The sequence below is a fragment of the Chelmon rostratus genome, chromosome 11 (assembly GCF_017976325.1).
Source record: "Chelmon rostratus isolate fCheRos1 chromosome 11, fCheRos1.pri, whole genome shotgun sequence".
Taxonomy (NCBI): Eukaryota; Metazoa; Chordata; class Actinopteri; order Chaetodontiformes; family Chaetodontidae; genus Chelmon; species Chelmon rostratus.
Window position 1 is genome coordinate 23,948,820 of NC_055668.1, and position 27,981 is coordinate 23,976,800.

At 42.4% G+C, this 27,981-nt stretch overlaps 3 protein-coding genes across 3 annotated transcripts; 1 reads left to right on the top strand and 2 right to left on the bottom strand.

Annotated features, from left to right (window-relative positions):
• Positions 1-913: 913 nt before the first annotated feature.
• On the bottom strand, positions 914-4,444 carry LOC121614161. Its single transcript, XM_041947955.1, has 4 exons — positions 4,355-4,444; positions 3,212-3,275; positions 1,549-1,863; positions 914-1,428 (listed from the first exon to the last, which is right to left on the bottom strand). Exons 2-4 carry the CDS (start codon positions 3,254-3,256, stop codon positions 1,027-1,029), a joined length of 762 nt encoding a protein of 253 aa, XP_041803889.1. The 5' UTR covers positions 3,257-3,275; positions 4,355-4,444; the 3' UTR covers positions 914-1,026.
• Positions 4,445-4,732: 288 nt separating this feature from the next.
• Positions 4,733-16,460, bottom strand: plekha3 (pleckstrin homology domain containing, family A (phosphoinositide binding specific) member 3). The gene is made up of 8 exons (XM_041947548.1): positions 16,098-16,460; positions 14,400-14,516; positions 14,156-14,305; positions 13,519-13,640; positions 11,230-11,334; positions 9,958-10,001; positions 8,608-8,702; positions 4,733-7,744 (listed from the first exon to the last, which is right to left on the bottom strand). The coding sequence occupies exons 1-8, from the start codon at positions 16,135-16,137 to the stop codon at positions 7,635-7,637; spliced, it is 783 nt and encodes a 260-aa protein (XP_041803482.1). The 5' UTR covers positions 16,138-16,460; the 3' UTR covers positions 4,733-7,634.
• Positions 16,461-18,595: 2,135 nt separating this feature from the next.
• Positions 18,596-27,942, top strand: LOC121613867 (protein NLRC3-like). Its single transcript, XM_041947556.1, has 12 exons — positions 18,596-18,629; positions 20,276-20,409; positions 20,515-20,628; positions 21,132-21,245; positions 21,713-21,826; positions 22,237-22,315; positions 22,447-22,675; positions 22,793-24,599; positions 24,697-24,870; positions 25,074-25,247; positions 26,596-26,642; positions 26,764-27,942. The coding sequence occupies exons 2-12, from the start codon at positions 20,321-20,323 to the stop codon at positions 27,306-27,308; spliced, it is 3,486 nt and encodes a 1,161-aa protein (XP_041803490.1). The 5' UTR covers positions 18,596-18,629; positions 20,276-20,320; the 3' UTR covers positions 27,309-27,942.
• Positions 27,943-27,981: the final 39 nt, after the last annotated feature.

The window sequence follows — 27,981 nt, forward strand, 5'->3', positions numbered from 1 at the left end:
TTGAAAGGAAGCAGGTTGTTTAATGTGAGCTTGTTCTTTTGTGTGGCTTGGGAAATGGTTGCGTAAATCACTGCCGGGATCTCCACAGATGTGCTTATTAGGCGAAAGGTCCCTTCTACCATCAGGGAGCGGAATCAGCGCCAACATTAGCATGTGCAGCTAACTAGCTTAGGCTTTGTCGGATGTTGTGAAAGGACAGATTTATGACGCCCTCAGACATCCGTCAGCTGCTGCGATAGGAAACAACCGTCAGACACTGTTTCTATGAATATGTCTAAAAACGAAGCCAACGCGGAAGCGCCAAAAACTGCAGTTCCTTTAATGACCACTTGAGGCTGGCTCCAAAAGTGATTTAATACCCATAGACCCCCATATTAAAATGCTGAACAGAAATAATCATGTTTGCAGCCTGGTACAGAAACTGTTTTAGTCTCTATCATTAATTTCACCTTTCGTGACAACTGTAGAGGGGGTGAATTTTAATTTTAAATCACTCATTTAAATTATATTAAGGCTTAAAGTTATGCATAATTAAGGGAATGGCTGCATTTAGTGAAAGCTAACTGCTGGGTTTCAGCAACCAGGCTTCTTTCGGCCTGCCTCGGCTTCACCTCTTTGCACTGTTCTGGATTAGTTTGGTGGAGTCAGGCACTGCAAAGATGGCGATGGCCGGAGCCACTGTAAAGCAACGACGACTACGTCCATGTTTTATAGTCTATGTTTCATCTGCTTTTGAAAAATGGAAAATTGTGCTGTGGTATCATCATAGTTTAGAGTTTCTGTTACACTAAATTCAGATTTCATTGGGACTTTAATAGATCCAGGCCTCTGGGTCTTACCAGCTGTGTCTGCCACTGTAATGTCAGCATATGGAGACAAATGAACAGTTATCCTCGTTACTTCACATTCAGGTCTTTTAATTGTTTTTTCACATACGTATCAAAACATTCTCACATATTTAAAGCCGATATAAAACACTGAAGGGCCGTTTGATTATGTGGGTGACTGCACTCTGCTGTAATGACTTCAGTATGGAGAATAAGGAAAGTCCATACTGTTACAGTACCAGCACGGCTGTGGGCCGAGTGCATGCAGATGTCTCTGGGGTGTGTGTAGTGTCGGGGGGTAGAACACAGGAAGTGTGTGCGGGGGTGGTGGTAACCTTTGACCCTGAGCTGAGAGAGGAGGACAGAGGTGAGCCTGTTGCTGGTGTTGATACGACAGCTGATGTAGTTGTTGTTGGTGCTGGTGTGGCAGCTGGTGTTGCTGTAAAGTTGGTTGCGACGGTTGCCACGGTAACCCCATCTGCGGAGGCAGCAGATTGTTGACTCCTTCTCGCCCTCCTCCAGTACTTTCCTCGGTTTTCTCCTCCTCTGTCTCAGACAGGTGCTTTTTGATGATGTGGAAGTCGTGTTTCTGGGACAACACCTGTAGGTGGAGGGTGGAGACGACTGTATGAGGGGGGGGCAGGAGGGACAGAGGTGTGAGGTGAGGGGTAAACGAGACAGGCAGGGACAAAGAGTTGACAAGTGGAGCTCTCTGAGTTACCCCCTGTGTCCTGCATTCATCTTCCTGGCTGTCCGACGTCCCTCCCGCCTCCTCTGGTCTGACACCATCTTTTCCTCCAGATTCAGGTGCAGCAGCGTCTCCGGATACAGGAGAGACCTTCTCTGTTTCGCCCTTCCCAGAGCTGCTGCTGCTGGAGCTAGACTCTGCTTCTGACTCTGTGTCCACCTCTGGTCCAGAGTCTTCCGCTGAGGAGCTGGACTCACCGCTGCCCCCCCTCCAAGATACGGAGCTCGCCTTATGGTTGTAGCAGGCGGCACAGCGATACGGACCGAGGAATTCAGGGCCTGGTCTGGACTGGACAGGGAGGGAGACAGGAGTTAGTCAGACACTCAGTTGGTTGTTACAGCTCTGATCTGAAACGCTGGAGAAACCAGTAAGAGCTCGTGATAGTTTTAACACTGTATCATGTGCAATGAGAGCACGGCCAGGTGTGTCGGTAGGCTGCAGGTAGACCGTCCGGTCATTTCAGTCTGAATGAATTGATTACTGTCAAGATGTACAGATAATTTCATCAAATATGAGAAAACCTCTAAAATACTACCCCAGGTTTAGGACATGTAAACAGTCATTTAGTTAATAACTTGGCCAGGTGTTGCCTGCTTTAGCACCTGTGTAGCATGTGACTCTTGTGAACACTTCCTGATTGGCCACCGTTTGCCCCGGTTTGTGGTATGGATTGAGATTGTAGTTTAACTGTGTAAAGCATTGTTTGCATTTGAGCCACATTATGGTGACATTAGAGTTCTGCTTGCAGGGTCAAATCATCATAATCTGCCTTCAAACAAGCTGATTGATATCACCTGTTTGTGTTTAAAGATTCCCCACGGCCAGCTGTCAGTACTTTACATGCTCCTGTGTTCCTCACTGTACCTGCAGTGCTGTCCTACAGCTTCGTCGCCTCTGGTTAGATGAAGAGGATCAGCGAACCTCAGTGCAGCAGCTTTCTGACACGTTCTCAAGGTACAAATCCTCTTTTACAGTTTCTGTTGTTGTTCGTTCAGATGTCACCTGTAATACGGTCTAATTCATTTTTTGGTGAACGAGTGACAAGCTTGCTGTGAGACGTCTTTCTAACACAATTCCAACACAAGACAAACTTTTCAGTCCTTGTAAATAGGAATATACTTTAAAGCGTAGCTGAATCTAATGAGGCTTCAATGATCTGACTTCGCTGAATCGATTATGTATCTTCAGGCTTTAAACTGGTTCACATACCCGCTGCTGGTATGTGAACGTTGGGGCTGGTTCATCACATGAACAGTAGGTGGTGCTAATGTTCCAGACAGGTACCCTTAAACTAGTGTAGAAGAAGAGGAGGACTGATTACTAGTCAAACCAAAAATGGTGGAAAAAATGTATAATTATATCATGTTCTGATTAATTTGACGTCTGTTTCCATTTCATTCTGTTTTTATTAAATCAACTAAACACTTTTAATCATCAACTCGGCATAAAAATGAATCATACTTTGATTTTCTGTTTTTCTAATTAGGGTTTTTATGCAAAAATAAAAAATGCAAAAAACAGGTGGATGGAAACACACATAGTATCTTCTCTGAGCTGATGATAACAGAAAATGGGATGTGTTTTACTACAAAGACTGTAAAAATATCCAAGGTGTCATTCAAAGACAAACAGCTACCTTTGGTTGGTTTGTACTGTCGGCACACTGCTCGTCTGGGTTCATCCCTGCAGCCTGAGAGACCCTGCAGGCAAGAAGGAGTGAGACATACGTAAAGACAGCAGCTGCTAAAACTGAGGCAAACGGTCATCAAATCTCCAAAATGTCAGCTTTTCATGAGCTACAATAACAATATGTTTTTCAGATACTCCAGTAGATTTTTAAATGGTGTCTTTATCTTTAAAAGTAGGAAAACATCTCAACCCACACAGGAACAAATAATCCCTCCATTCATCTTTTATTTAGTCATTCTGAATGGTTGATTTAACAGACTCTTATTTTAATTAACTTGTGTGGCTGTTGTTTAAAGTATTATTGTAGTTTCATTGTAAATCATGTCAACATAACTGCTAAATGTTTTGCTGATACAACAAAAACTCAAAGCAGGAAAAGCACAAGACGACATGAAGAAAAAGTGACATTTTTTTACTCTTTAATTTACTTTCCCAGAAGTACTTTGTGTGCACAGCCTGAGGGCTGTTTGTTTACAACTGTAATCATCATGTCATCCCATTTTTACAATCCTAACTCTTTATAATGTCTGATAACTAATATATGAATAGTCTGAAGTATTCAGATCCTTTACTTCAGTTGAAGTATTAATACCACTTTATAAAAATACTGTTACAAGTTAAGTTCCTGGATTGAAAATGATACTAACATACTGTATGTAGTACTTGGTGACGGCTCATTTTGAGCTATTTGGCACAGGACTGCAACTAATGATTGTTTTTCATAATGGATTCATTTGTTGATCATTTTCCCCAATAACCAATTGAATGTTAGTAAAAATCCTAAATGAATGACATCACAATTACCCAAAGGGACACCTTCATAACATGTCCACGGCTCAAATGTATTAAAAACACATTAAAATTATCTAAATAATTAAAAAGTAAATCCTCATTTGAGAAGCTGGAACATGACATTTGTTTTCCATGAGGAATGATTTCCAGTTAAACTAATCAGTTCATCTGTTGTACAAGTCTTGATTTGTAGACTAACTGAAGACGTCATCATTGTAGTAAATCTTCCTGTGAGATGCAGCATGAAAAGTGAAGTACAAGTACCTCAGATTTATAGTAGTGAAGTATAAGTACTTACAGAGTTTCTTTCTGTTGCTTTCTTGTGTTCAGGTCCAGGATGCAGCTGGACTGTCGGGCTGCGTCGACAGCTGGTTCATACCTGCCTTTGTTCCCGTCACAGAGCGTCCACACCCAGGTGAGTGTGTGCGTGTCAGCTTTGTTCTGAGTGTACACAGTGTGTGTCACACACACACACACACACACACCCTCTGCAAACACACAGTGGGATCATCCTCCAGGCCACAAACTCCCACCAAATGAACAAACTCCACTCGCTCTGCTTCTGTCAGTGTTACGGTTATTTTCCATGTATTTACTGGCAGGTCAGACAGACAATACACACACACACACAAAATAAACTCTTTAATCAACAGCAAGAAACAACCTCAAATTCACGTCAGTTTAAAATCCTTTTTTTATTTAGACAATGAAAAGTCTGATACACCCACACGTTACTTCCTGCAGAGACACTGAAGGCGTGAAAGTCTCTCTGCCAGCTTATCCAAAAAGAGTCTGTAACAGAGAAAATGACTCAGCAGTTTAATTCAGGTATTTGACCTCCAAACAGGAAGCAGAGATGTTTGTGCTGCCGTGAAGGAACGGCTCCACGTTTTGGAAAATAAGCTTCTCCACAAAAAACCCTTTCAGTTAGCCGGCTCTGTCCAAAGGTCACTGAACCAGCACCTCTGCAGCTCATTAACTAACATCTCCTTCGTTTAGTCTTTACGAACGCAAAATACAGTTTAACTGCATTTGAGTGGATTCAATTAGGCATTTTTCTGAAAATATTGAACTATTCCTTTAAAAAGAGTCTGTCCAAGCTAAATGCTCAGTAACCATATTTTGATCCCTGTTGTGCTTTTTATTCTTCAATTACTTGTTAAATTTTTGTTAGCTATTAATTTGGGATTTAAAAGCTCCTGCAAGTGCTTTAACTACATCCATCTCATGTTTAAGCAAAATAATCTGACAGGCAACAGGAATAGAATGATCAATTAAAGATCAAATATAGAAGCACCATGCTGTTAGCAATAGTTAGGAGATCAGTTATTTGACATCAGAAGCTGAACATGGAGCCAACATTCGTGGGAAACTCAAACTGTGGTGGTTTAAGTGTCTGAACTCTTGCTGCTTCACTGGAAACGCTGCAGAAACATTTCACAGTATTTAGTGAAGGGAAGCTCAAGAAAACACAGGAGCATAAACAGTTTCAGTGTGTTTATAACAAATACTGAACACACATTTTGGTAAAAGTAACACAAGAAAGAAGTCTTGTACGTGTACATACTGTTACTGTTACATATAAGGCTGCTGGAACTCCAAAACATCCTTCTAAAAATAAGACGCAGACTAGAAACAAATGGTTTTTTTTAAACAATCATCAGTTTTCCACCACAGTACCTTTGACACTGTAATCCTGTTTCATAGCACTAACATTCAAAAACTCCATTTTAACTCTAAAGTGCAAAACAACCACACCTACACACTGCATGTAGGAGGAAAGTTACCTACCAGCCTTTGGTGCAACTGAACTTATTTTACGCTCTCTAATAACTGAATGTGAGGTTAAAACACCTGATTGGTGGAGAGACTGAAGCAGCTGCGGTCAGTCTGTTTGGAAAGAAACCCCCAGGCCAAAAAAAAAAAAAAACCCAGCAGAATACTAAAGTGTCTTAAAGATAAATACAAATGTTTTAGCATCAAACATGTTTTTGGCCGAAGCTGACGTGTGAAGGAGTGAACGTCACATTACGATGAGTTTACAGGTGAAGGTCCATCGAAAGCGCATCACGGAACGTCGGTGTGGATTGTAGTCAGTTCAGTCGCCGTGGACGATTGTTCACATCACGATTGTTTACTTCGTGTTCAGATGACGTCTTCTGCACGTGTGCAAACAGTAAAGCATGTCACAAGACAGCAGCGTGCAGACTGACCAGCTCATTCATCAAAACAGGAAATTAGATTGACAAACTCGAGCTTGACGACAGCTTTGATTTGCTAGCTGATCGTTGCAAACGTGTGCAAAAGGCATCATCTGAACTCACTGCTGAGCTTCAGTCCTCAACCAAGTTCATTCATTTGAACAGCACTTTGTTCCGGTGGCTGAGAGCTCGACACGCTGACAGACAGATCAAACACAAAAACAAAAAGAATTTGTCTCTTCAGTTCGTTTCGTTTCTGAAGTTGCTGTGCGTTGAGCTTTCAGGACCACCGTACTCGTTGCTTTTCGGGGACACGTTTGGCTGAAGTTCATCACCAAAAGGCAAGAAAAAGACGCACAAACATTAAAAGGCAGTAACGAGCGCACATTCAGCCGACAGCTGGACTGCGGAGAAGAAGCTTTGCTAGAAGAAAGGATGATGGCACATTTAATGCAGATCACATTTGTGCAAATTTTGGCATCTGAAGACCCAGGTTCCTCAGCTCTGTGTGGACAGTAACAGAGGAAATTGGCTTCAGGAACCCGCAGAGACACCGTTTCTCAGACGGGTTCATCCTCAGCTGCTGTATCAGACCACGACCGACAACCTCAGGCAGGAAGCTGGCAGGAAGAGGGACGGAGTTCTTCTTTTCGACCTTTGCTTTCAGCGGGCGAGCACGACTATGGAGGCCTGGAGGAAGAATGCTGAGGATGCTCGGCGAGTTTCCAAAGACGAGGCGAGTTCTTGAGTACGTGGAAAAGGCAGAAAATACTGTACGAGAACATGCTTTTCTTTCACAGGCGCAGGATTTCCCATCAACGCAACATGACCTACAAAAAAAGTTTCCTGCGCATTCTGGGGTGCATTTACAGTAGCGAACGATGAACTCTGGCATCTAAACTGTCCAGAAAACAAGAATTCACAGTTATTTATGTTGATTCTGTGCTGGGGAGCTTCCTCCTGCAATCACAGACCTCACCACTAAGTCCAGGTTAGCTGCTGGAGCAGTGACTTCACACAGGTTCACAGGATTCAAACTTCAGGTCATGAAGTCCACCGTCACCTCTGAGTGTGTCCATGGTGTGAACGGGGCTGCCTGTTGGGACATCCTTCCTGCTGTCTCTCCAGTGTGAACAGGCAACTCAAACTCTTAAAGACAGCCTGAAGGAAAAATGAAATACGACTCCAAAGTGCACGTGTTTGGCAATCATCTGACTTCGGAGAAAAAGCACGAGAAGGGCGGTCCTAGAGGTCGAACGTCAGTCAGCTCAAACTCGGTTGAATGAAGATCTCGTCAGCAGCAGTCGCTGTCACTGATCTTGTCGTGTTCTCGAGCTTTCACAGAGTCCAGCAGGCTTCTGGGTGGACGTCAGGTCTTCAGATGGACAGGTCAGTGTCTGTGTCGGTGGGTGTGGTCTTTGGGCTCACACTGCCCCCCCTCTCTTCAGGAATGGAGGATGAGTCACCGTTGAGACCAGGCAGCACACCTGTAACACACACACACACACACACATATCGTATCATATCAGCTTTCACAGGTGGGTCGTCTTTATTTGTGACAACAGACGTAGTCGAGGTACGGTGGCTGGGATGTGCCAATCCAGAGAACTAAAATCAGTAGTAGAAGAAGTTATTGAGATCTTACTTTACTTACTTTACTTTTACTAGATTTTACTTTAGTAAAAGTCCTGCATACGAAATCTCACTTTAGTAAAAAAGTACATTTATTGGATATGTGATGATAATAACGATAAGAATAATAGTAGACATATTGTTGAAATGTTATTACTGCTTCGTTCGCAGGTACGCACCTTTTAATTTTGTCAAATCTCAATCTGAAAGTAACTAGTAACTAAAGCTGTCAGATAAAAGTGCCTTGAATGTGTACTGAAGTACAATACTTGAGTAAATGTACTCAGTTACATTGATTGAACAACAATAAATGATGAATCAGTGGAGCGACTGTCCAATCACAGTGCTCATTAATTGAAGCCTCAACAGCAAAATAAATTTACAGTGAAAGTTTTAAAAAAAAAAACTTTTGTTTCTTTTAATTTACTGCTGTTCTGGTAGAAAGCTGCTTTAACAGACGGTTGTATACATACAGTTGAGCTTTTTTGGGGGTCAAGAGTTGCCTAATTGCATAAAAAGGAACTGAAATGTGACTGCAAGTACTCAGGAAGGTTCCTGGAGAGTACCAGAACTATTACTTTAGAAGGCAGAACTTTACTCCACCCAATCACTGTGTCTCATTTCCACATCATTAACAGAAAATTTAATTGTGCTTTCCAGGAAACTTCCTAGGAGATTATTAAGAATTTACAGAACCCATGAAGTACGAGTGTCTTACGTTCAGTATCATAAACAGAGCTGTCAGAGCACGTCCGGTTCCTGCGCTGAGTTGACCTTTGACCTCCGCTCAAGTACTCCTTAAGCACACCTGACCTGCAGAAAAAAGGAAAAGAATAAGAAAAGCTCAAATAGAAAACTTCCTCGCCTAATAAAATCCTTTTGTATTTTATATATAAAAATGAAAGCATTTATTCTGCGACTGAGATCAAGTTTATTTCCGCTGACATCTTCCTCTTTACTCATAAATGTGTCAGTCCTCTGCATAAGTTCATCTGTGTCAAACATCTTGTGTTTTGGACCAAACAGACATCCTGTATTGTGTAAAAATAGATTTTGTCTTCCCTTTGTTACAAATTTCACAAAAGAAAAAAGCTTTTAACTTTGCAAGGTCGGACGAAGGAGGAGATGTTTGGTCCCTCTGAGGAGATAAAAGTCTCTGTTTGCTTCCTGTTATCCTGTTTTCAAAGAGATTAACGTTAGCAGTGATGAATGGAAAGAGCTGCAGTGTCTTACAGTCCTCCTCCACTCACAGGTAAGAAGACGAGGAAGGCTGGATCCTCACTGTCTGTGATTAAACACGGCAAAGAAGCACGAGTGCTTCACATTCACCGGACCTTGACATGCTCGTCTTCATCTGCAGCTGATGAAGAATCAGCCAGAACAGGAGCAGTTACCGCAGTTTGGATGTAAACGTCAATAAAAATGTTGCAATCCAGACTTGTTAAGGGTTTTACAAATTATTCATTGTAGTCTGGAGTATCCAAGGTGTTACAACGCTGCCTCCTGGAGGTCAGGGTTGATAGTAATTCATGAACGGCACTAATGCATCATGTCCAAGTGCATAAATCTTTTTTTTTTTTCTGTTATTTGTTGATTCATTTGGAAGTTGATCTAAAGTTTAAATAAACCGAGTTTAACAGGAAGTCAAGTCCAATGGAAATTAAACGCATTTCTTTTAATTTGGGGTATTCCAACCTGATCAGGTCTTCACTTTTTAAATTTTCTATTACACATTTTTTCCAGTTTGTTTTGTTTAAGATAAGATAAGACTTCATTAATCCCCATCTGGGGAAATTCGGGTGTTACAGGCAGCAGGTAAATGCAGTTGGGAAAAAAAATTGCAAATTCAAAATACAAAATAAAAGCTGACTATATATGTGTGTGTGTGTACATTTTATACTTTTATTATTATTTATAGTATTACTGCTTAAAATAGTTTGGGATTCTGTTTTGTGAAGCACTTCATGCTGCGTCTGTGCGATACAGATGAAGTTATTACTAATGAGCAGCGGGAGGAGACTATAACTAGCAGGACGGTCATAAAATGTGCATGTGTGTTTTAACTCACCTGTCAAAGCTGTATGTTCCTGGGTGGCTGATTGACCTCTTCATCTGGCAGACAGAACAGACGTTTGTTTTAGTTTTGACACGTTTAGAACGAATAAATATCTGCATGTGATACAAAAAACAAATGATTTGGCCTTCAGCTACAATCAGAGAAACGGCCACTCGTGGTGAGTCAACAGGCAGACGTAATGTGCACAAACAAATAATAACAATAAAACAGACACACAGCTAGAACAAATTAAAGCTGTGTGTTTACTGTGAGTGAATATTTTGGGTAATGTTCAGGTAGAGTCAGGTAAAAATGAAACATTGGCTTTAATTTAAGTAAAAGCATCTATGGGCTTTACTGTATCCTGGTCACAATCCTCTGATAACTGAATGTACAATAATCTCATAAATCATGTCATCAATTAATAATGTTTGTTCATGTTATGTCCTCATGTTGAAATCGTTAAAATCGATATGTCATTAACAGATTTTTAACGACTCCACGAATATTGTCACCTGAATTGGTCTCAAACATTCACTATTGTCAAGACTCTAATGTATATTTGTGGAAGCTGAAACTGACAGCAGACGAGGAAGAACTCAGATCTTTTACTTAAGAAAAAGTAGCAATACTTCAGTGTAGAAATACTCTGTTACAGGTAAAGCATTCAAAATCTCAATTAAGTATTGGCATCAAAATAATACTGAAAATATTTAGACTACCAAAAGTAACAGTACTCATCATGCAGACTACAGTACTGTTGCAGCTGATTTTTATTACTTTGTATACTGCTGTGTAGCTAATTCATAAAGATATATCATCATTTATTAGTTTACTTATATTTGTATTAATAATCTGAGTCTGCAGTATAACTACTGTTGTCAAATAAATGTATTGGATTAAAAGTAGAATATTAACTTCCAAAATGCAGTGGAGTAGAAGTATAAAGTAGTATAAAATTGAAATACTCAAAGCACCAGTACTTCAAAACTGTACTTAATTACAGTGTGTGACTAAATGTACTAAGCTCCTTTCCACCACTGGAGACTGAATTTTGCTGTGATGGAGCTTTCCTGGGTAGTAAAAATGGTTTAAAGAGGTTTAAAGTTGCTTTCGCAAAACTATAAATATTTAGTGTATTTCTAACAATGACAGCTTGACTGCAGGTTCTTCTTGGTTAACTTTCCACACTGGGAAGATGTCACGATGTTTCTTTTTTCCAGTGTTACCAAAACACACTTCTGTTGACTTATTGTGGTTGAAGTAGCTGGAACATGTCATTACCCTCTCAGGAGGTCGGAGGTCAGGGGTCAAACTCTGGTTGGCCAGGGTCATACACTCCTCCAAAGTCCTGATGAAGGTTGCACAGGTTGCACTGAGGAGAGAAGCCTGGAGGGAGTGATAAACACCTGGAGCTGTAAGTACAGGCCTCGCACTGAAGTACAACAGGTACAGAAGTACATCAAGTACTGAAGTACAGCAGGTACTAAAGTACAACAGATACAGAAGTACAGCAGGTACTGAAGTACAACAGGTACTGAAGAACAACAGGTAAAGAAGTACAGCAAGTACTGAAGTACAGCAGATACAGACGTACAACAGGTACAGAAGTACAACAGGTACTGAAGTACAGCAAGTACTGAAGTACAGCAGATACAGAAGTACAGCAAGTACTGAAGTACAACAGGTACAGCAGTACAACAGGTACTGAAGTACAGCAAGTACTTAAGCACAGCAGGTACAGAAGAACAGCAGGTACTGAAGTACAACAGATACAGACGTACAGCAAGTACTGAAGTACAACAGGTACTGTAGTAGAACAGGTACAGAAGTACAGCAAGTACTGAAGTACAGCAGGTACAGAAGTGCAACAGGTACAGAAGTACAGTAAGTACTGAAGTACAACAGGTACTGAAGTACAGCAAGTAGTGAAGTACAGCAAGTACTGAAGTACAACAGGTACAGAAGTACAGTAAGTACTGAAGTACAGCAGGTACAGAAGTACAACAGGTACAGAAGTACAGCAAGTACTGAAGTACAACAGGTACAGAAGTACAACAGGTACAGAAGTACAACAGGTACTGAAGTACAACAGGTACTGAAGTACAGCAAGTACTGAAGTACAACAGGTACAGAAGAACAGCAGGTACTGAAGTACAACAGGTACAGAAGTACAACAGGTACTGAAGTACAACAGGTACAGAAGAACAGCAGGTACAGAAGTACAACAGGTACTGAAGTACAGCAGGTACAGAAGTACAACAGGTACTGAAGTACAGCAAGTACTGAAGTACAGCAAGTACTGAAGTACAGCAGGTACAGAAGTACAACAGGTACAGAAGTACAGCAAGTACTGAAGTACAACAGGTACAGAAGAACAGCAGGTACTGAAGTACAGCAAGTACTGAAGTACAACAAGTACTGAAGAACAGCAGGTACAGAAGTACACCAGGTACTGAAGTACAGCAGGTACTGAAGTACAACAGGTACTGAAGAACAACAGGTAAAGAAGTACAGCAAGTACTGAAGTACAGCAGATACAGAAGTACAACAGGTACAGAAGTACAACAGGTACTGAAGTACAGCAAGTACTGAAGTACAGCAGATACAGAAGTACAGCAAGTACTGAAGTACAACAGGTACAGCAGTACAACAGGTACTGAAGTACAGCAAGTACTTAAGCACAGCAGGTACAGAAGAACAGCAGGTACTGAAGTACAACAGATACAGACGTACAGCAAGTACTGAAGTACAACAGGTACTGTAGTAGAACAGGTACAGAAGTATAGCAAGTACTGAAGTACAGCAGGTACAGAAGTGCAACAGGTACAGAAGTACAGTAAGTACTGAAGTACAACAGGTACTGAAGTACAGCAAGTAGTGAAGTACAGCAAGTACTGAAGTACAACAGGTACAGAAGTACAGTAAGTACTGAAGTACAGCAGGTACAGAAGTACAACAGGTACAGAAGTACAACAGGTACAGAAGTACAACAGGTACTGAAGTACAACAGGTACTGAAGTACAGCAAGTACTGAAGTACAACAGGTACAGAAGAACAGCAGGTACTGAAGTACAACAGGTACAGAAGTACAACAGGTACAGAAGAACAGCAGGTACAGAAGTACAACAGGTACTGAAGTACAGCAGGTACAGAAGTACAACAGGTACTGAAGTACAACAGGTACTGAAGTACAGCAAGTACTGAAGTACAGCAAGTACTGAAGTACAGCAGGTACAGAAGTACAACAGGTACAGAAGTACAGCAAGTACTGAAGTACAACAGGTACAGAAGAACAGCAGGTACTGAAGTACAGCAAGTACTGAAGTACAACAAGTACTGAAGTACAACAAGTACTGAAGAACAGCAGGTACAGAAGTACACCAGGTACTGAAGTACAACAGGTACTGAAGTACAGCAAGTACTGACATACAGCAAGTACTGAGGTACAACAGGTATTGAAGTACAACAGGTACTGAAGTACAGCAAGTACTGAAGTACAGCAGGTACTGAAGTCCTCACAAACACATGAATGTCACAAAATCATCTCTGAAACAACAGAGGATGTGTTACCTCAGAGGTGGGCGTGGCCTCTGCGTCAGCAGTGTGCTGTGATTGGATCGTTTGGACCTGTTGGACGAGGAGGTCACAGTACAGACGAAGTTCAGACATCTTCGTCTTCAGACAGTCAGGACCTGGTGACGGGCAGACGGACGGACGGACGAACACACACACACACACACACACACACAGTTGAGATATCTTTTTTTAAAACGTCACTTAGAAAAATCTGAAGTGAGAAATCTTCAGTGAGTCATAAACAGAGGCACAAACCTTTTATTAGACTTCACACTGTGTGCCAGTTATGAAAGCAGTGTCATTTTCACTTCCCCGTTAATAAAATGGAAAAACCTGCACAAGCTGGTAAGAACTGTGTGTGTGTGTGTGTGTGTGTGTGTCACAACTGATTAAACTTACCTGTTTTTTTTTTTCTAATTGTTATAATCAGCTGCTTGGGCTATTTTTTTTAACAAGTAAGACACAAAAACATGCTTTTGCTTTGTAAGAAGGAACAAACTGTATTTGTGGATATGCGTGGTGTCTCGAACAGTTTCCTTTTTAGTTTTTGACAGAAATGAAAATAACTTCACAGAAACAGGAACGAGCACGGACGAGGCAGACGGACAGATTTACATATGAACTTGTGTACCTTTGTGTTTGTGGCTGTCCAGAGTTCCAGCTTTGGACGAGCCTAAAGCCACCAGCCACCTCTGTCTCTCTGCGGCGTTCACGGCTCGGACGTAGAAATGCTGCTCGCCGGGGATTATCAGCTCTAGACGCGTCGGATCTGTCGGATGAACTGAAAAATAAAAAGTGAACAGTGTTTACCGTTAAAGTGCCATGAGTGAGGACAGGTGAGGTCGTCCGCCCGGCATTTTAAACAGCGGTCTGACCTTTAATGTCACACACAGACATCTTGATGGATCCTTTGCTTCCTTTGCCGACGTCGTCCTCGCTGTCATAGTAAGAGATGACTCCGTTCTCTAAGACGAACCAGCGTGGCTGCCAGCCTGCGCACAGGAAACAAGTTCAAAACATAAATAACAAGTGTGTGTCTTTGGGTGGAAGTTTTATTGTTCAAAAGGACAGTAAACATGGACATTATCGTTATGAATATTACGTGGTATTCCACTGATGTTTTTCTCAATTAACTGATCAGTTATTTAGTCTCTAAAGTGTCAGAAACATTTGAAAAATACTCATACTCAATTTCCTGAATCCAAAGGTGACGACAACAAACTGCTCCAAAACAAACAACTTCAAATTATTCTCACATAAATCAAAGAAAAGAAGAGAGAACCAGGAAATACTTTGCAGTTTGCCTTGAAAAAGTAATTTCAAGTAAATTCTCCCTGACGGGTAAATTCAGATGCCTTTTAAACTTCACACCTACAGTTTGTAACGCAGGCTTTCTGTTAAAAATCTGCAGACTGCGAGCCCAGGCCAAGGTAAACACGATGACATCATCAGGGATTATGATTTAGTCAGACTTGACAAAACTCCTCCAGAGCCACACAAAACATTATACAACTGTTTCCACGGGATGAACAGCAATCCCCACTACTGGTAAACACAAATTAAACTGTAAAGTTGACGCTAAATGTTTGTATATCATGATCAGTATCACCTTCTTTAAATAATATTACATTACATGCCAGACTTAAATTCAGTGTGACATGTGTGCAAAATCTAAATCATCTCAATTAATCTTCGAGGAAAATATATGTTACCATTGTAAAGACTCTGACAATATGAATACATAGGTACAGATCTAGTATATGAAATTTCATTTACGCTGCCTTTTGCACTTTCTTCACTTTAACTCTCTCTTTTAATACATTACATTATCCTTTTTTGGAATGACGCACATCTGATGTTTTGTAAATATTCTTCTGCTGCAAAGGAGGCTTCATCTCAGCTGTCTTAACTTCATGGTTGATTTATGGCACTTGAGTTTTTTCTCATTATTGAAATTTCTGTGCATGTTTATAAATGAGATCTCTAGTAGCACTAAGTCGGTAAAAAATAGAGAACTGCATTAAATGTTTGGGAGTTTCCGACAGTTCACATGACACTCATCAGGTTATAGAGTCATTGCAGCCCTGTGAGCTGTGTGTATTTTGCCCTCCACCACTATTATATATAGACATGCCATGCTGGCTCCAGTAAGGTCAAATACCACTACAGTCCCTGTTGCTGCGGGCTGATCTTTATTTATATCAGTAGATAATGTGGATCTGTAGTCGTGTGTTACTGTCACTTCTCCTGTCAACAACACATTACTCAATGCTGCAGTCTGTTATATATGCAAGTACGCTGAAATGAACGCAAGTGACTGATAGCGCGCCTGTTTGATGCTGATATGGTGATCCTGGTGTTGGCTGGTCCGGAGTATAATTTCGGACTCAATTGCAATAATTCAATAATCATGCAGTCTCACCATGAGCTAGTAGCTAGCATTATGTCATGTCTTATTATGATACTTACAATAGCATGTTAGCTACCGTTGTAACGGTTAGTCGCTGTGTTTGCGGCTGGGCAGAAATACAGTTAGCTCAAACACATGTTAAACGGTCAAACAGACGACTCACCTGTCATGTAATTCGTCCATTTGTACAGAATCCCTTCCATGGTTTCACATCGGATAATTTAGCCTGTTAGCTGTTCGCCGCAACTCGGCAGGCTAAAGCAGCGAGCTAGCTAACGTTCGCCGTAACGTTAGCTTAGCTCTCGCTCTCTGTCTGTGGAGTGACAGCGGGTTAGATAATGACCCTCATCGTGCGACGCCACTTCTCTAAAGACGTGTCGACTGTTTGTGGTTTGTGAGGGCTGAGAGGCAGTGCTGGCAGGATAAAGTCATACTGACGGTTTGTTTGTGCTGAGCTGTTCATAAAGTGGCCAGCTAACTGAGTTAGCAGTCAGCTGATAGAGGAAAAAATGTCAACAAAACAGCAGCTTCTCTACGGCAGACCGCTGGGGTCATATGACAAGGAGAAGTATTTGATAGATGTACAACTACTACTACTCAGGAAATACTAGTCTTAGATCTTAGAGCGTATTCAGATCATTTTATGAGTAAAAGAACTAACACCACACTGTAAAAGTAAAATCCATGTAATCGGGAAGATGCACTTTAAGAATTAAAAGTAAAAGTACTCAATGCACAAAAGTATCCCCTGTAACTCTTATACACTTAAATATAATATCATAAGATAATTATGACCCACGCATAAACGTTAAAGCAGCACTTTACTGTCGTAGTTGGTTGAAATGGGACTCATTTTATATGAGACTGAAACTAATGATTATTGTATTCATGATGTATTAATCTGCTAATCATTTATCACTAATTGACTGATTGGTTTGTAAAAAGCAAAAACCCAGAGCCCACAGGGACACCTTCAGAAAGAAATGTTTTTGCATGATTAATCAACTAACTGATATAATCAAGTGATCATTTCAGCTGTACTCGTATGTACATGTACATACATCTCTTCAGATGTTTTGTATGCAAACACCTGAGTGTAAAAATACAATATTTAATGACATGTAGTGGAGTCGTAGGAGTATAAAGTAGCATGAAAAGAAAAGACTTAAGGTACTTAAGTACAGTACCTGAGAAAATGCTACATTCCACCACTGCTACTATAAGAGGGCGAAACGTAGACGTTAAATAGGCTAATAAAGTACAAACAGCATGTACATATACAAGCATTTCGGGAGCCAATCAGCTGTTTTGATTGGTCAACTGGTATAATGGCTCGCTTAGTTCGTCAGCTAGTTCGCTCCAGTGAGTTTGATGGATATGTTTGGGATTAAAGTTGTCTTGCTGACTGTATAGGTTACGTGCATTGATTAATATGTAAGGATGCTTCATATTTTGTGCCTTCATTGTAAGTATTTTATTTATAAGAATATCTGGTGATATTTACTAAGAGGCCTCAAACACCATCACAAACAATAACTAAAGTTAAACTTTTTCCAATGAGCAAAAAATACAATTTCAGCAAATCTAAACAACAGTTTCATCAATAAATGTTTAAAAAGTCTGATAAAATCTTAAGGGACCAGTGTGTGAGACTTTGGTGGATCTATGAGCAGAATATGGCAGAAATGGAATTTAATATTTGATAGTATATTTTCATGAGTGTGCAATCACATGAAAATAAGAATCACTGTGCTTTCGTTACCTTAGAATGAGCTCGTCATTTCTGTAGAAGCAGGTCCTCTTCCACATGGAGGTGCTGCAGCAATGCACAGTATGAGAAAAGAGTATGAGTTTTGAGAACATTAAAGAATGTAAACTCTGAAAACTAAAGGGAAACTGCTGATGTCTTTACCAAACAATTCAAGCTTGGAGGTGATGCGACTCCAAGCCATTTTTTCCTCTGGAGACCTTGGACAGCGAGAGTGGGAAGGAGAGAGGAAAAGAGTGAGCTGTGCTCCTCAAGATTTCAAGCATTTTAACCTGAATGAGGCTCAGCTGTTCTAACTGTGACAGACATTGTCAGAAACAGCAGAAAGGCCTCACATATCTCACTGAAGGAAGAGTTGGAATTAATTTGCATTTGAATGCTGTTGAAGTGCATTAAAGTGATGCGTTCACTTACTGTTGTAGTCCATTTTGAAAATGTGAACCCGATATATAAAAATGTGAGTTACCAACTGTACAAAAAAGTACTAAAAACACACATACCCTCAACAGCACCACTTCCTGAGAATCCTTTCAGAATAAAATAGAGCCACCAAATTAAAGTTTCTGACTTCCTGTCTATATTCCAGTTGAAGGAGCAGAATGCAAAACAATTGATAAAAAGATACAGAATCTATTTCTGGATTGATTTGTAGCTTCTGAGGCCAACAGTTCGGCTCTCCACCTGTCGTCTGGAGGCAGCACTGAGTGGATGTAAATTGTGTTAAAATTTGAACTGATCTTTAATAAAAGGAGTTATTCAGTATGTTTCGGTCCACTCTTTTTCAGCTAGTGAGCATCCGCCTGCTAACGTTTTCAGCTGTTTCCGCTGTTTCCGTGACAACCGGCACGGCACGTCAAGGCCACTTCCCGGTCGTCAGTTTACTTTCACTTCGTGGCTGCTCGTGTCGCTGCTTCCCTCCGGCTGAAGGTTGGTAGAGACTGGTTTCACTGTTTGACTCTGCGTTCACCTGCGCGAAATGAGGAAGAGTTTTCCTCCATCTTCGTGTCAGGGATGAAACGATGAACACAATAATAAGTGACGGGTGTGTACTGCGTCCGTGTGCCTCCATCTCTATCCATTTCCTATTCAGTAACGATGAGAAACGGAGCTTGTTTTTGTTTTATTTTATGAAAAGAGTATTGTAAAAGGGTCTTTTTCTAATTATCAACATTTTAAAAAACTTTAGTGGAGGCGTCCTGCTCGGTTGTTGATGGAAAGGTTTTCTCATCTTGTTTCTACTGCACAGCCTGTCAGTTTTCCTTTCAGATACTCTGATGTGATAATCCGGTGTGCTGCAATACAGTGAAACACAGCGGTTGCCATTATTACGCAGCAGATTATTAATAGTCTGCGTTATTAATTCTGCTTCATCATCCGGCTGGGCGTGACGGAGACTAGATGTGGTGTGCCTGAATTCCAAACTTTCTGGAACGTCTTTGAACTCACCACTGGCATACTCAGCACCATATGTCAGTGATGACAACATCAGCGATGCTTTGCCTTGCAAACATCACTTTCATTGCAAGTATGACACTGCTGATGGTGGCGTCTCTCAGCTTAGTGATTTTTGGGGACTTCGAGATATAGTCCGCATATAGTGGAGACATTTCTTGTCTCAGCTGATGTGGAACAATGAGCGTTGCTGCTTTGAACATCAGCCCAGAGGTGTGGGTGATTTCATCCCTAAATGTCCAATATCGTAATTTCTTTTGGTGCTGCACTTCTGTCATCGCCTTTATGTAATGTCTTTCAGCTTCTCACCTTTTCTGAATTTGTGCTGTTTTTTCACCAAAACTGGAAACTGAGGTGTAATCATGTTCACCTCTAACTGTGTCTCCAGCAGATCTCCTTTCTGCTCTTTGAGGACTGCTCAGCTTTATGCTTCATGCATACAACTGCAATGTGTAGTTGATTGCCTGGCGGCAGGTGGGTGATGTTAAGGCTGTATCTGTGCAGCCTAAGCAGCATCAGGGGAGCTCGGTGTAAAGGCTTTTTAAAGATGCTCTCAAGCGGCTTGTAGTCACTCTCAACATGAATGTCTTTCCAGCAACATACTGATGTGGGTCACTCATGTGATGTTCACAGCTTTGAGCTTTCAGTACCGTCTGGACTTCTCTGTGATGCCGCTCGCAGCACAGAAGAACATTCATTTTATTACTCAAGTGTGATTATTTTGTATCTATAAAATCTAGTATAGTATAGTTGGGACAGGTTATGCAACAAGGACTCTTACTGCATCCATGTAGCTGTGGGCCATTTATCTGAATATGCAACAGTAAATATGCACATCAGAAAATAGATCCGCTTTGCTCCAGTAGTTCAAGACAAGATTTCAAGTTAGGAAGGAGATGATGCACAGGCAGACATCAAGCTCACACTGTGTTGCCCTCTTCTAATGTACTATACCTGACTACTGTGTATTATTTATGTAGAGTTTGTACATTCAAGCATCCATTTGACAGTTTGATCCATAAAACTCGTTACTGATTTGATAGGTCTCCTCCAATCAGAGCTCTGTGTGTTTGCCATGTGACTGAGAGGAATGATGAGAAATAATGTGGGATCTCTCTCAGCAGGTCGTTGTGTTGGTGTGTAGGTGTGAAGGTGTGGGCTCTGCTATGGATCAGTGTGAGGACAGAGGAGGAGGAGTCCCTGCCTCTCACACCGCTCTGTGTCGGGAAGATGACGGCAAGACCAAAGCTCAGAGGTGAGATGAGGAACTGCACCTGTGCACGACTCCTCTGCACGCCAGAGCTCAGATTGTTCCACCATCATCATTCGCGCTCAAAGCTCTGTGTGTGTTGTGTTGAAGCCCAGAGCAGCAGCACACATCAGACTCTCCGGGACCTGAACCCAGCTGTGTGTCCATGAAGAGCAACGTGTCAATGGAGCTTCCTCTTACTTTCAGACAATCTGCTGATACAAGGTACAAATTTAAACCTGACAAAAAGCCATTTGTGACACAAAGTTAGTTTACATGTTTTTGTTCTGTGTTTAAAGCCACATGCAGTGCAACCTGACTCATTTTGTTCAAGCTTTCCTCTGCTGGCCTTTCCATGAAGGATTGTTGCACACAGTACCTTCTTGGACTTCTGTGATGCCGCTCGCAGTACAGAAGTGCTCAAAGTGCTGAATCCAGTTTCTCCAGTTTTCAGCAAGATTGCCTTGTAGACTCAAATTTGGCAGGCGTTGAATATTAATGGGGCTTGATGACCGGATCCTTTGTTAACTTTACTATTTAGCGTGCAACATCCCATTACATGCTGATAAAGCCCAGGACAATGACAATGTAGCTTTTCTAGACTTCTGAATTACATACATGGAGAATTACAGGTACCTACAAGACAAACAAGCCTAATACATTACACATACAGTGGGTCTAACACCATCATTATTCACGCTCAAAGCTCTGTGTGTGTTGTGTTGAAGCCCAGAGCAGCAGCACACACCAGACTCTCCGGGACCTGAACCCAGCTGTGTGTCCATGAGGAGCAACGTGTCAATGGAGCTTCCTCTTACTTTCAGACAATCTGCTGATCGAAGGTAAAATTTTAAACCTGACAAAAAGCCATTTGTGACACAAAGTTAGTTGACATGTTTTTGTTCTGTGTTTAAAGCCACATGCAGTGCAACCTGACTCATTTTGTTCAAGCTGTCCTCGGCTGGCCTTCCTCCCACGGCATGAAGGATTGTTGTACACAGTACCTTCTTGGACTTCTGTGATGCTGTTCGCAGTACAGAAGTGCTCAAAGTGCTGAATCCAGTTTTCAGCAAGATTGCCTTGTAGACTCAAATTTGGCAGGAGGTGAATATTAATGGGGCTTGATGACCGGATCCTTTGTTAACTTTACTATTTAGCCCAGGACAATGACAATGTAGCTTTTCTAGACTTTTGAATTACATACACGGAGAATTACAGGTACCTACAAGACAAACAAGCCTAATACACATATAGTGGGTCTAACACCATCATTATTCACGCTCAAAGCTCTGTGTGTGTTGTGTTGAAGCCCAGAACAGCAGCACACATCAGACTCCGCGAGACCTGAACCCAGCTGTGTGTCCATGAAGAGCAACGTGTCAATGGAGCTTCCTCTTACTTTCAGACAATCTGCTGATACAAGGTAAAAATTTAGACCTGACAAAAAGCCATTTGTGACACAAAGTTAGTTGTTTCCTGTGTTCAAAGATTGAACTTAGCTTCCATCAGATTTTCTCCACCATAAACAACTTTGGGGCGCAGAATTTGATCAGTTCGGTCCAATAACATCTGAAACATATAGAAGAGCTGCAAGTTTAAGTTATGTTGTCCTATTTAAATTAGCTGAGTGCTAAGCCAGAAGTTCGCTGGCTCATCCTGTGGAAGTCTCTGCTGTGCAAGCTCTATGGGGGATTCACCAAATTCTTCATCAGTGACTTGAGTGACTTGAAAACTGGACTCTTTCTTCTTCTTCTTCACATCCAAATACGGCTCCGTGGACTTTTACCTTGTGTTTGTCGTAATGTGAGCTAATTCTTCATAATTCGTCCACAGACTCAACCGGGAGAGACCAGAGGCTCCCAGTGGTCAGTCCATTCAGCAGCATCAGACACAACTGGACCCCGTATTTATGGTCTGTACATGTATAACAACTACTTTTACAACTAGTCTGTCTAAAGTAATCTGAGCACTGCACTTTTAGACCAGCTGATTGTCAGTGTGTCTGAATTTAGTTTGTGTCATTCACATTATATTCTGTTCCAGCTGCTGGAGAAGAATGTTGTCACTTTTGTGAAGCACGAGCTGAAGAAGATCCAGAAGGTTCTGAGTTCAGATTACCCAGAATGCTTAGAGAGTCAGAGGGAGGATGGGGAGGTGTTGGACATTGAGGAGGAAGAGCAGAGGAGAAGCAGCCAAGAGGCATTTCTGAAGATCACACTGCACTTCCTGAGGAGAATGAATCAGGTGGAGCTGGCTGACAGTCTGCAGAGCAGTAAGAGGACTTCTCTAAAGAGTTCAGATGCCGGATGAATGGACATGATGGAAATATATTGATCATTCTCTGAGGAAGTGAAATGTTGAAATATTTTCTTGCTGTGTGTTCATTCAGGATATCCCGTTCCAGTCTGTTTCCAACGTAAACTTAAATCGAACCTGAAGGAGAAGTTCCAGTGTGTGTTTGAGGGGATCGCTAAAGTAGGAAACCCAACCCCCCTGAATCAGATCTACACAGAGCTGTACATCACAGAGGGGGGGACTGGAGAGGTCAATGATGAACATGAGGTCAGACAGATTGAAACAGCATCCAGGAAACCAGCCAGACCAGAAAGAACGATTAGACAGGAAGACATCTTTAAACCCTCACCTGGAAGAGATCGGCCAATCAGAACAGTGATGACAAAGGGAGTGGCTGGCATTGGGAAAACAGTCTTAACACAGAAGTTCACTCTGGACTGGGCTGAAGACAAAGCCAACCAGCATATACAGTTCACGTTTCCGTTCACTTTCAGAGAGCTGAATGTGCTGAAAGAGAAAAAGTACAGCTTGGTGGACCTTGTTCATCACTTCTTTGCTGAAACCAAAGAAGCTGGAATCTGCAGGTTTGAGGAGTTCCAGGTTGTCTTCATCTTTGATGGTCTGGACGAGTGTCGACTTCCTCTGGACTTCCACAACAATGAGATCCTGACTGATGTTACTGAGTCCACCTCAGTGGATGTGCTGCTGACAAACCTCATCAGAGGGAACCTGCTTCCCTTTGCACGCCTGTGGATTACCACACGACCTGCGGCAGCCAATCAAATCCTTCCCGAGTGTGTTGACATGGTGACAGAGGTCAGAGGATTCACTGACCCACAGAAGGAGGAGTACTTCAGGAAGAGATTCAAAGATGAGGAGCAGGCAAACAGGGTCATCTCGCACATCAAGACATCACGAAGCCTCCACATCATGTGCCACATCCCGGTCTTCTGCTGGATCACTGCCACAGTTCTGGAGGATGTGATGAAGACCAGAAGGCAAGGAGAGCTGCCCAAGACCCTGACTGAGATGTACATCCACTTCCTGGTAGTCCAGTTAAAACTGAAGAATATGAAGTATGATGGAGGAACTGAGACAGATTCACACTGGAATCCAAAGAGCAGGAAGATGATTTTGTCTCTGGGAAAACTGGCTTTTGAGCAGCTGCAGAAAGGAAACCTGATCTTCTACGAATCAGACCTGACACAGTCTGGCATCGATGTCAGAGAAGCCTCAGTGTACTCAGGAGTGTTCACACAGATCTTTATAGAGGAGAGAGGACTGTACCAGGACAAAGTCTTCTGCTTTGTCCATCTGAGTGTTCAGGAGTTTCTGGCTGCTCTTCATGTCCATCTGACCTTCATCAACTCTGGTGTCAATCTGCTGTCAGAAGAACAGCCAACCTCCCAGAAGTCTGAAACAAGAAAAGACGAATCTGCGGAGACACACTTCTACCTGAGTGCTGTGGACAAGGCCTTACAGAGTCCAAATGGACACCTGGACCTGTTCCTCCGCTTCCTTCTGGGTCTTTCAATGCAGACCAATCAGACTTTCCTACGAGGGTTCCTGATTCAGCGAGAAAGTAGCTCCCAGACCAATCAGGAAACAGCCCAGCACATCAAGAAGAAGATCAGTGAGAATCCGTCTCCAGAGAAAAGCATCAACCTGTTCCACTGCCTCAATGAACTGAACGATCGTTCTCTAGTGGAGGACATCCAACAGTACCTGAGATCAGGAAACCTCTCTGCAGATAAACTCTCTCCTGCTCAGTGGTCAGCTCTGGTCTTCATCTTACTGTCATCAGAAAAAGATCTGGACGTGTTTGACCTGAAGAAGTACTCTGATTCAGAGGAGGCTCTTCTGAGGCTGCTGCCAGTGGTCAAAGCCTCCAGCAAAGCTCTGTAAGTACAGAGATAGTTGAATTACTTTGTCACGTGTAAATCTGCTATATTTAGAAAAACCTCACTACTTTTATTCTCCTTTTTACTGTATCTTCAGACTGAGTGGCTGTAACCTCTCTGAGAGAAGCTGTGAAGCTCTGTGCTCAGTTCTCAGCTCCCAGTCCTCTGGTCTGAAGGAGCTGGACCTGAGTAACAACGACCTGCAGGATTCAGGAGTCGAGCTGCTGTCTGCTGGACTGAAGAGTCCACACTGTACACTGTCAACTCTCAGGTCAGGATTCATCAACCTGTTCATCCTGTGTGATTTCCCTTTACATACTGTATACAGATAAGTTCCTCACCCGACTAAGGTCTGTAGTTTCCACACGCTGTGAATTATTTCCACGGTAGACATCAGTGCTGTGGTATTGCAGCACTGCAGTAGCCTTCGAGGCCTCTCAGCACCCTCAGATTATGTGACGTGTGTGTTTGCAGGCTGTCAGGCTGTCTGATCACAGAGGAAGGCTGTGCTTCTCTGGCCTCAGCTCTGAGATCCAACCCCTCCCATCTGAGAGAGCTGGACCTGAGCTACAATCACCCAGGAGACTCAGGAGTGAAGCTGATGTCTGCTGGACTGGAGGATCCGCAATGGAGACTGAACACTCTCAGGTACGACGCGGCCCGCCGCAGCCACAGACAATCAGTCTTGATGTGGCAGTGGCAGCCTGGCTCATATGACCCTGACAGACCCAGCTGACCTCAAACACCCATAGCTGACAATCAGGGACCAGAAGGCAGAATGTGCCAAAACAGGGAGGCAAGGTGTTTTACTGAAATGATTGTGAGAAGACAAAGAACGGAGAGCCAGTTCCCTCACTGCTAAGAGCCGACTTGTTGCCAGGCTCTCCACAGAAAGCACAGGTGACGGTCAGCCACAGGTGCCCAATGAAGAACCGACAGCTGATTGTTAACATGGTGCATCAGAGCCCAAAGTGGTTTATTTAGCAGGGACACAAGCAGTGCTCTGTGGCTGCAGACGGACTTTTCACCCCCAGGTTACAAAAATAAATGTAATGAATGTCAGTGTCGCTGTCAGACAGTTAGTACATCCAACCATTCACCACATCCTCCTCCATAAGAGGTTCATGGTGCTGCTGCAGTTTCAGGCCACTTTCTCATTTACTTCTGACAGACAGTGTCACACAAACACCAGAGGTCACTCGTCAGGACCAGAACGCTGTTGTTTTAAAGTTCCGACAATCAATGTCTGTATAATGACCCGACTCTCTGTCATGGTGAAGTGTTGTGTGGTAGTGATGAGAGTGTTTTCCAGTTTCCTGTCTGTGTTTCCAGCATGAGGAGCAGAATCTGTTTCATCCAACAAGCTCTGATAAAGCCACTGTGCACTACACAGCACACTGACACACTCACACTTTGGCTATACTGAACATTTGCATAGTGGCTGCTGCAAGGCTACGCTTCCAATATAATCAATGAAACTGGCTGCACCAGGCGTCAGAGCAGCACGTAAGTGATGCGTGTGTGCCATGGAGATCTGCTCTTCAAACATAAAAATCTGCCAGTCTTCTATGTGCATTTTTTTTACACAAGGTGTGCGTGGCCCCTTTACACAGAGATGGGTCATAAAGCGTCAGTATTTTAAATTTAACTGCTGGTATGCTGGTATTAAGCTTATAGGCAGCTTGGTTCTGAGAGTTTATATTATGATTTGGGGTCTTGATCACCCTGTCAACATTTATTTTGTCAGTATAGCTGCCGGTTGCTTAGTAACTTTATCCCTTACGGCCATTCTAGACAATGCGTGCAATTCCACTGGGTACGTAGCATCCCTGTTTCAGCCAATTAGAAGAAGCTCCACTGTACTGAAAGAATATCAGCTATTAATAATGAGTGATAGGTTTAAGTGTAGAGAGTGACAAACCTGTGTGTGAGAGCGATGTCCATGTTTCCCTGCTGAAAGAGGATGTGCTGGTCTGACCCCCCCTCCTCCTTTCAGGGTGGAGCCCAGTGGAGTCCGATGGTTGAGACCAGGTCTGAGGAAGTGTAAGTGTTTTTGCTTTGATTCCTGAAAACAGCACACGTTCAGCCATCATCAAACTGTCAATAAATGAGGGGATGATAGATTAATAACTGCAGCTGTATCCCGTTCTGCTCTCTCCATCAGATTTCTGTGAACTCACACTCGACACAAACACAGTGAACACGAAGATCAAACTGTCCGACGGCAACAGGACGATGTCGCACGTGGACGAGGATCAGCCGTATCCTGATCATCCAGACAGGTTCGACCACTGGCCTCAGCTGCTGTGTCGAAACGGTCTGACAGGTCGCTGTTACTGGGAGGTCGAGTGGAGCGGAAGACTTCACATAGCGGTGACTTACAGAGGAATCAGCCGGAGAGGAAACGGGTACGACTGCTTGTTTGGAAGGAACGATCAGTCCTGGAGTCTGGTCTGCTCTGATACTATTGGTTACTCCGTGTGGCACAACAACAAAGCAACATACATCACCACCTCCTCCGCCTCTGCCTCTGACAGAGTCGCAGTGTATGTGGACTGTCCTGCTGGCACTGTGTCCTTCTACAGAGTCTCCTGTGACACACTGATCCACCTCCACACCTCCAGCACCACATTCACTGAACCTCTTTATCCTGGGTTTAGGTTCTGGTCTGACAGGTCTGGTTCCTCGGTGTCTCTGTGTTCTCTGTAGGAGGGAGTCTCCTCCTGTTTGAGAAACCAGATAGTTCAGTCTGTAAAGGATCACACACAGCTGCTGTTAGTTAGGACCAACTTGAGAACTTAGTTCCGACTGATGTAGCTGTCTTATTGTTAAAGCACAACGCTGCAGGCAGAAATACGTTTTTGTTCTATTTTGATGAAGTAGAATTGAATGCTGAACACTATAACTATATATTTCAAGGGAAAATGTAAATAAGAATATGTCTAAAATTCACAGCTGATGTCTTTGTTTTGAAAGTAACGGCGGTGTGTGTGTAGGAACATAATTTAAAATCGTTGGTTAACGTTCTGCAGGGTTGCCAACACGCTCTCCACGCTGCCTGAATGTCAAATGAGGAAAAGTTGATGTGATGCCTATGAAACGTGCAAATTTAACATATATGTGGTTTGCAGAAATGTATGATTTAGTCTGGCAACTGACCTGCAGAGCTACTCCGTCATGAAAAACTTTATTTAAAAAAGTGTATACTTTGTTAAATAGGCTTGAACATCAGGCCTCAGTTTTCACTTTTCTCGCTGTGTGTATGCTTACAGTCACGGTACACTTTATTTTTTTACACTCTGCCATTTGCTGTAGATATTCTTTTTTGTGCAATACTTTTCATTACCACTGTTTGCTATTTTATTATTATGTATATAATTTT

Coding starts and splice junctions, on each gene's coding strand:
- LOC121614161 (XM_041947955.1), bottom strand. CDS start 3,256: ATGAACCCAGACGAGCAGTGTGCCGACAGTACAAACCAACCAAAG. Junction 1,864..3,211: donor ACAGTACAAACCAACCAAAG/GTAGCTGTTTGT, acceptor CTCCCTGTCCAG/TCCAGACCAGGCCCTGAATT. Junction 1,429..1,548: donor ATGAATGCAGGACACAGGGG/GTAACTCAGAGA, acceptor CTCCACCTACAG/GTGTTGTCCCAGAAACACGA.
- LOC121613867 (XM_041947556.1), top strand. CDS start 20,321: ATGGATCAGTGTGAGGACAGAGGAGGAGGAGTCCCTGCCTCTCACACC. Junction 22,676..22,792: donor GGCTGACAGTCTGCAGAGCA/GTAAGAGGACTT, acceptor GTGTTCATTCAG/GATATCCCGTTCCAGTCTGT. Junction 25,248..26,595: donor TGGAGACTGAACACTCTCAG/GTACGACGCGGC, acceptor TCCTCCTTTCAG/GGTGGAGCCCAGTGGAGTCC.
- plekha3 (XM_041947548.1), bottom strand. CDS start 16,137: ATGGAAGGGATTCTGTACAAATGGACGAATTACATGACAG. Junction 10,002..11,229: donor ACCTCCGACCTCCTGAGAGG/GTAATGACATGT, acceptor TCTGTCTGCCAG/ATGAAGAGGTCAATCAGCCA. Junction 8,703..9,957: donor GGAACATACAGCTTTGACAG/GTGAGTTAAAAC, acceptor TTTTTTCTGCAG/GTCAGGTGTGCTTAAGGAGT.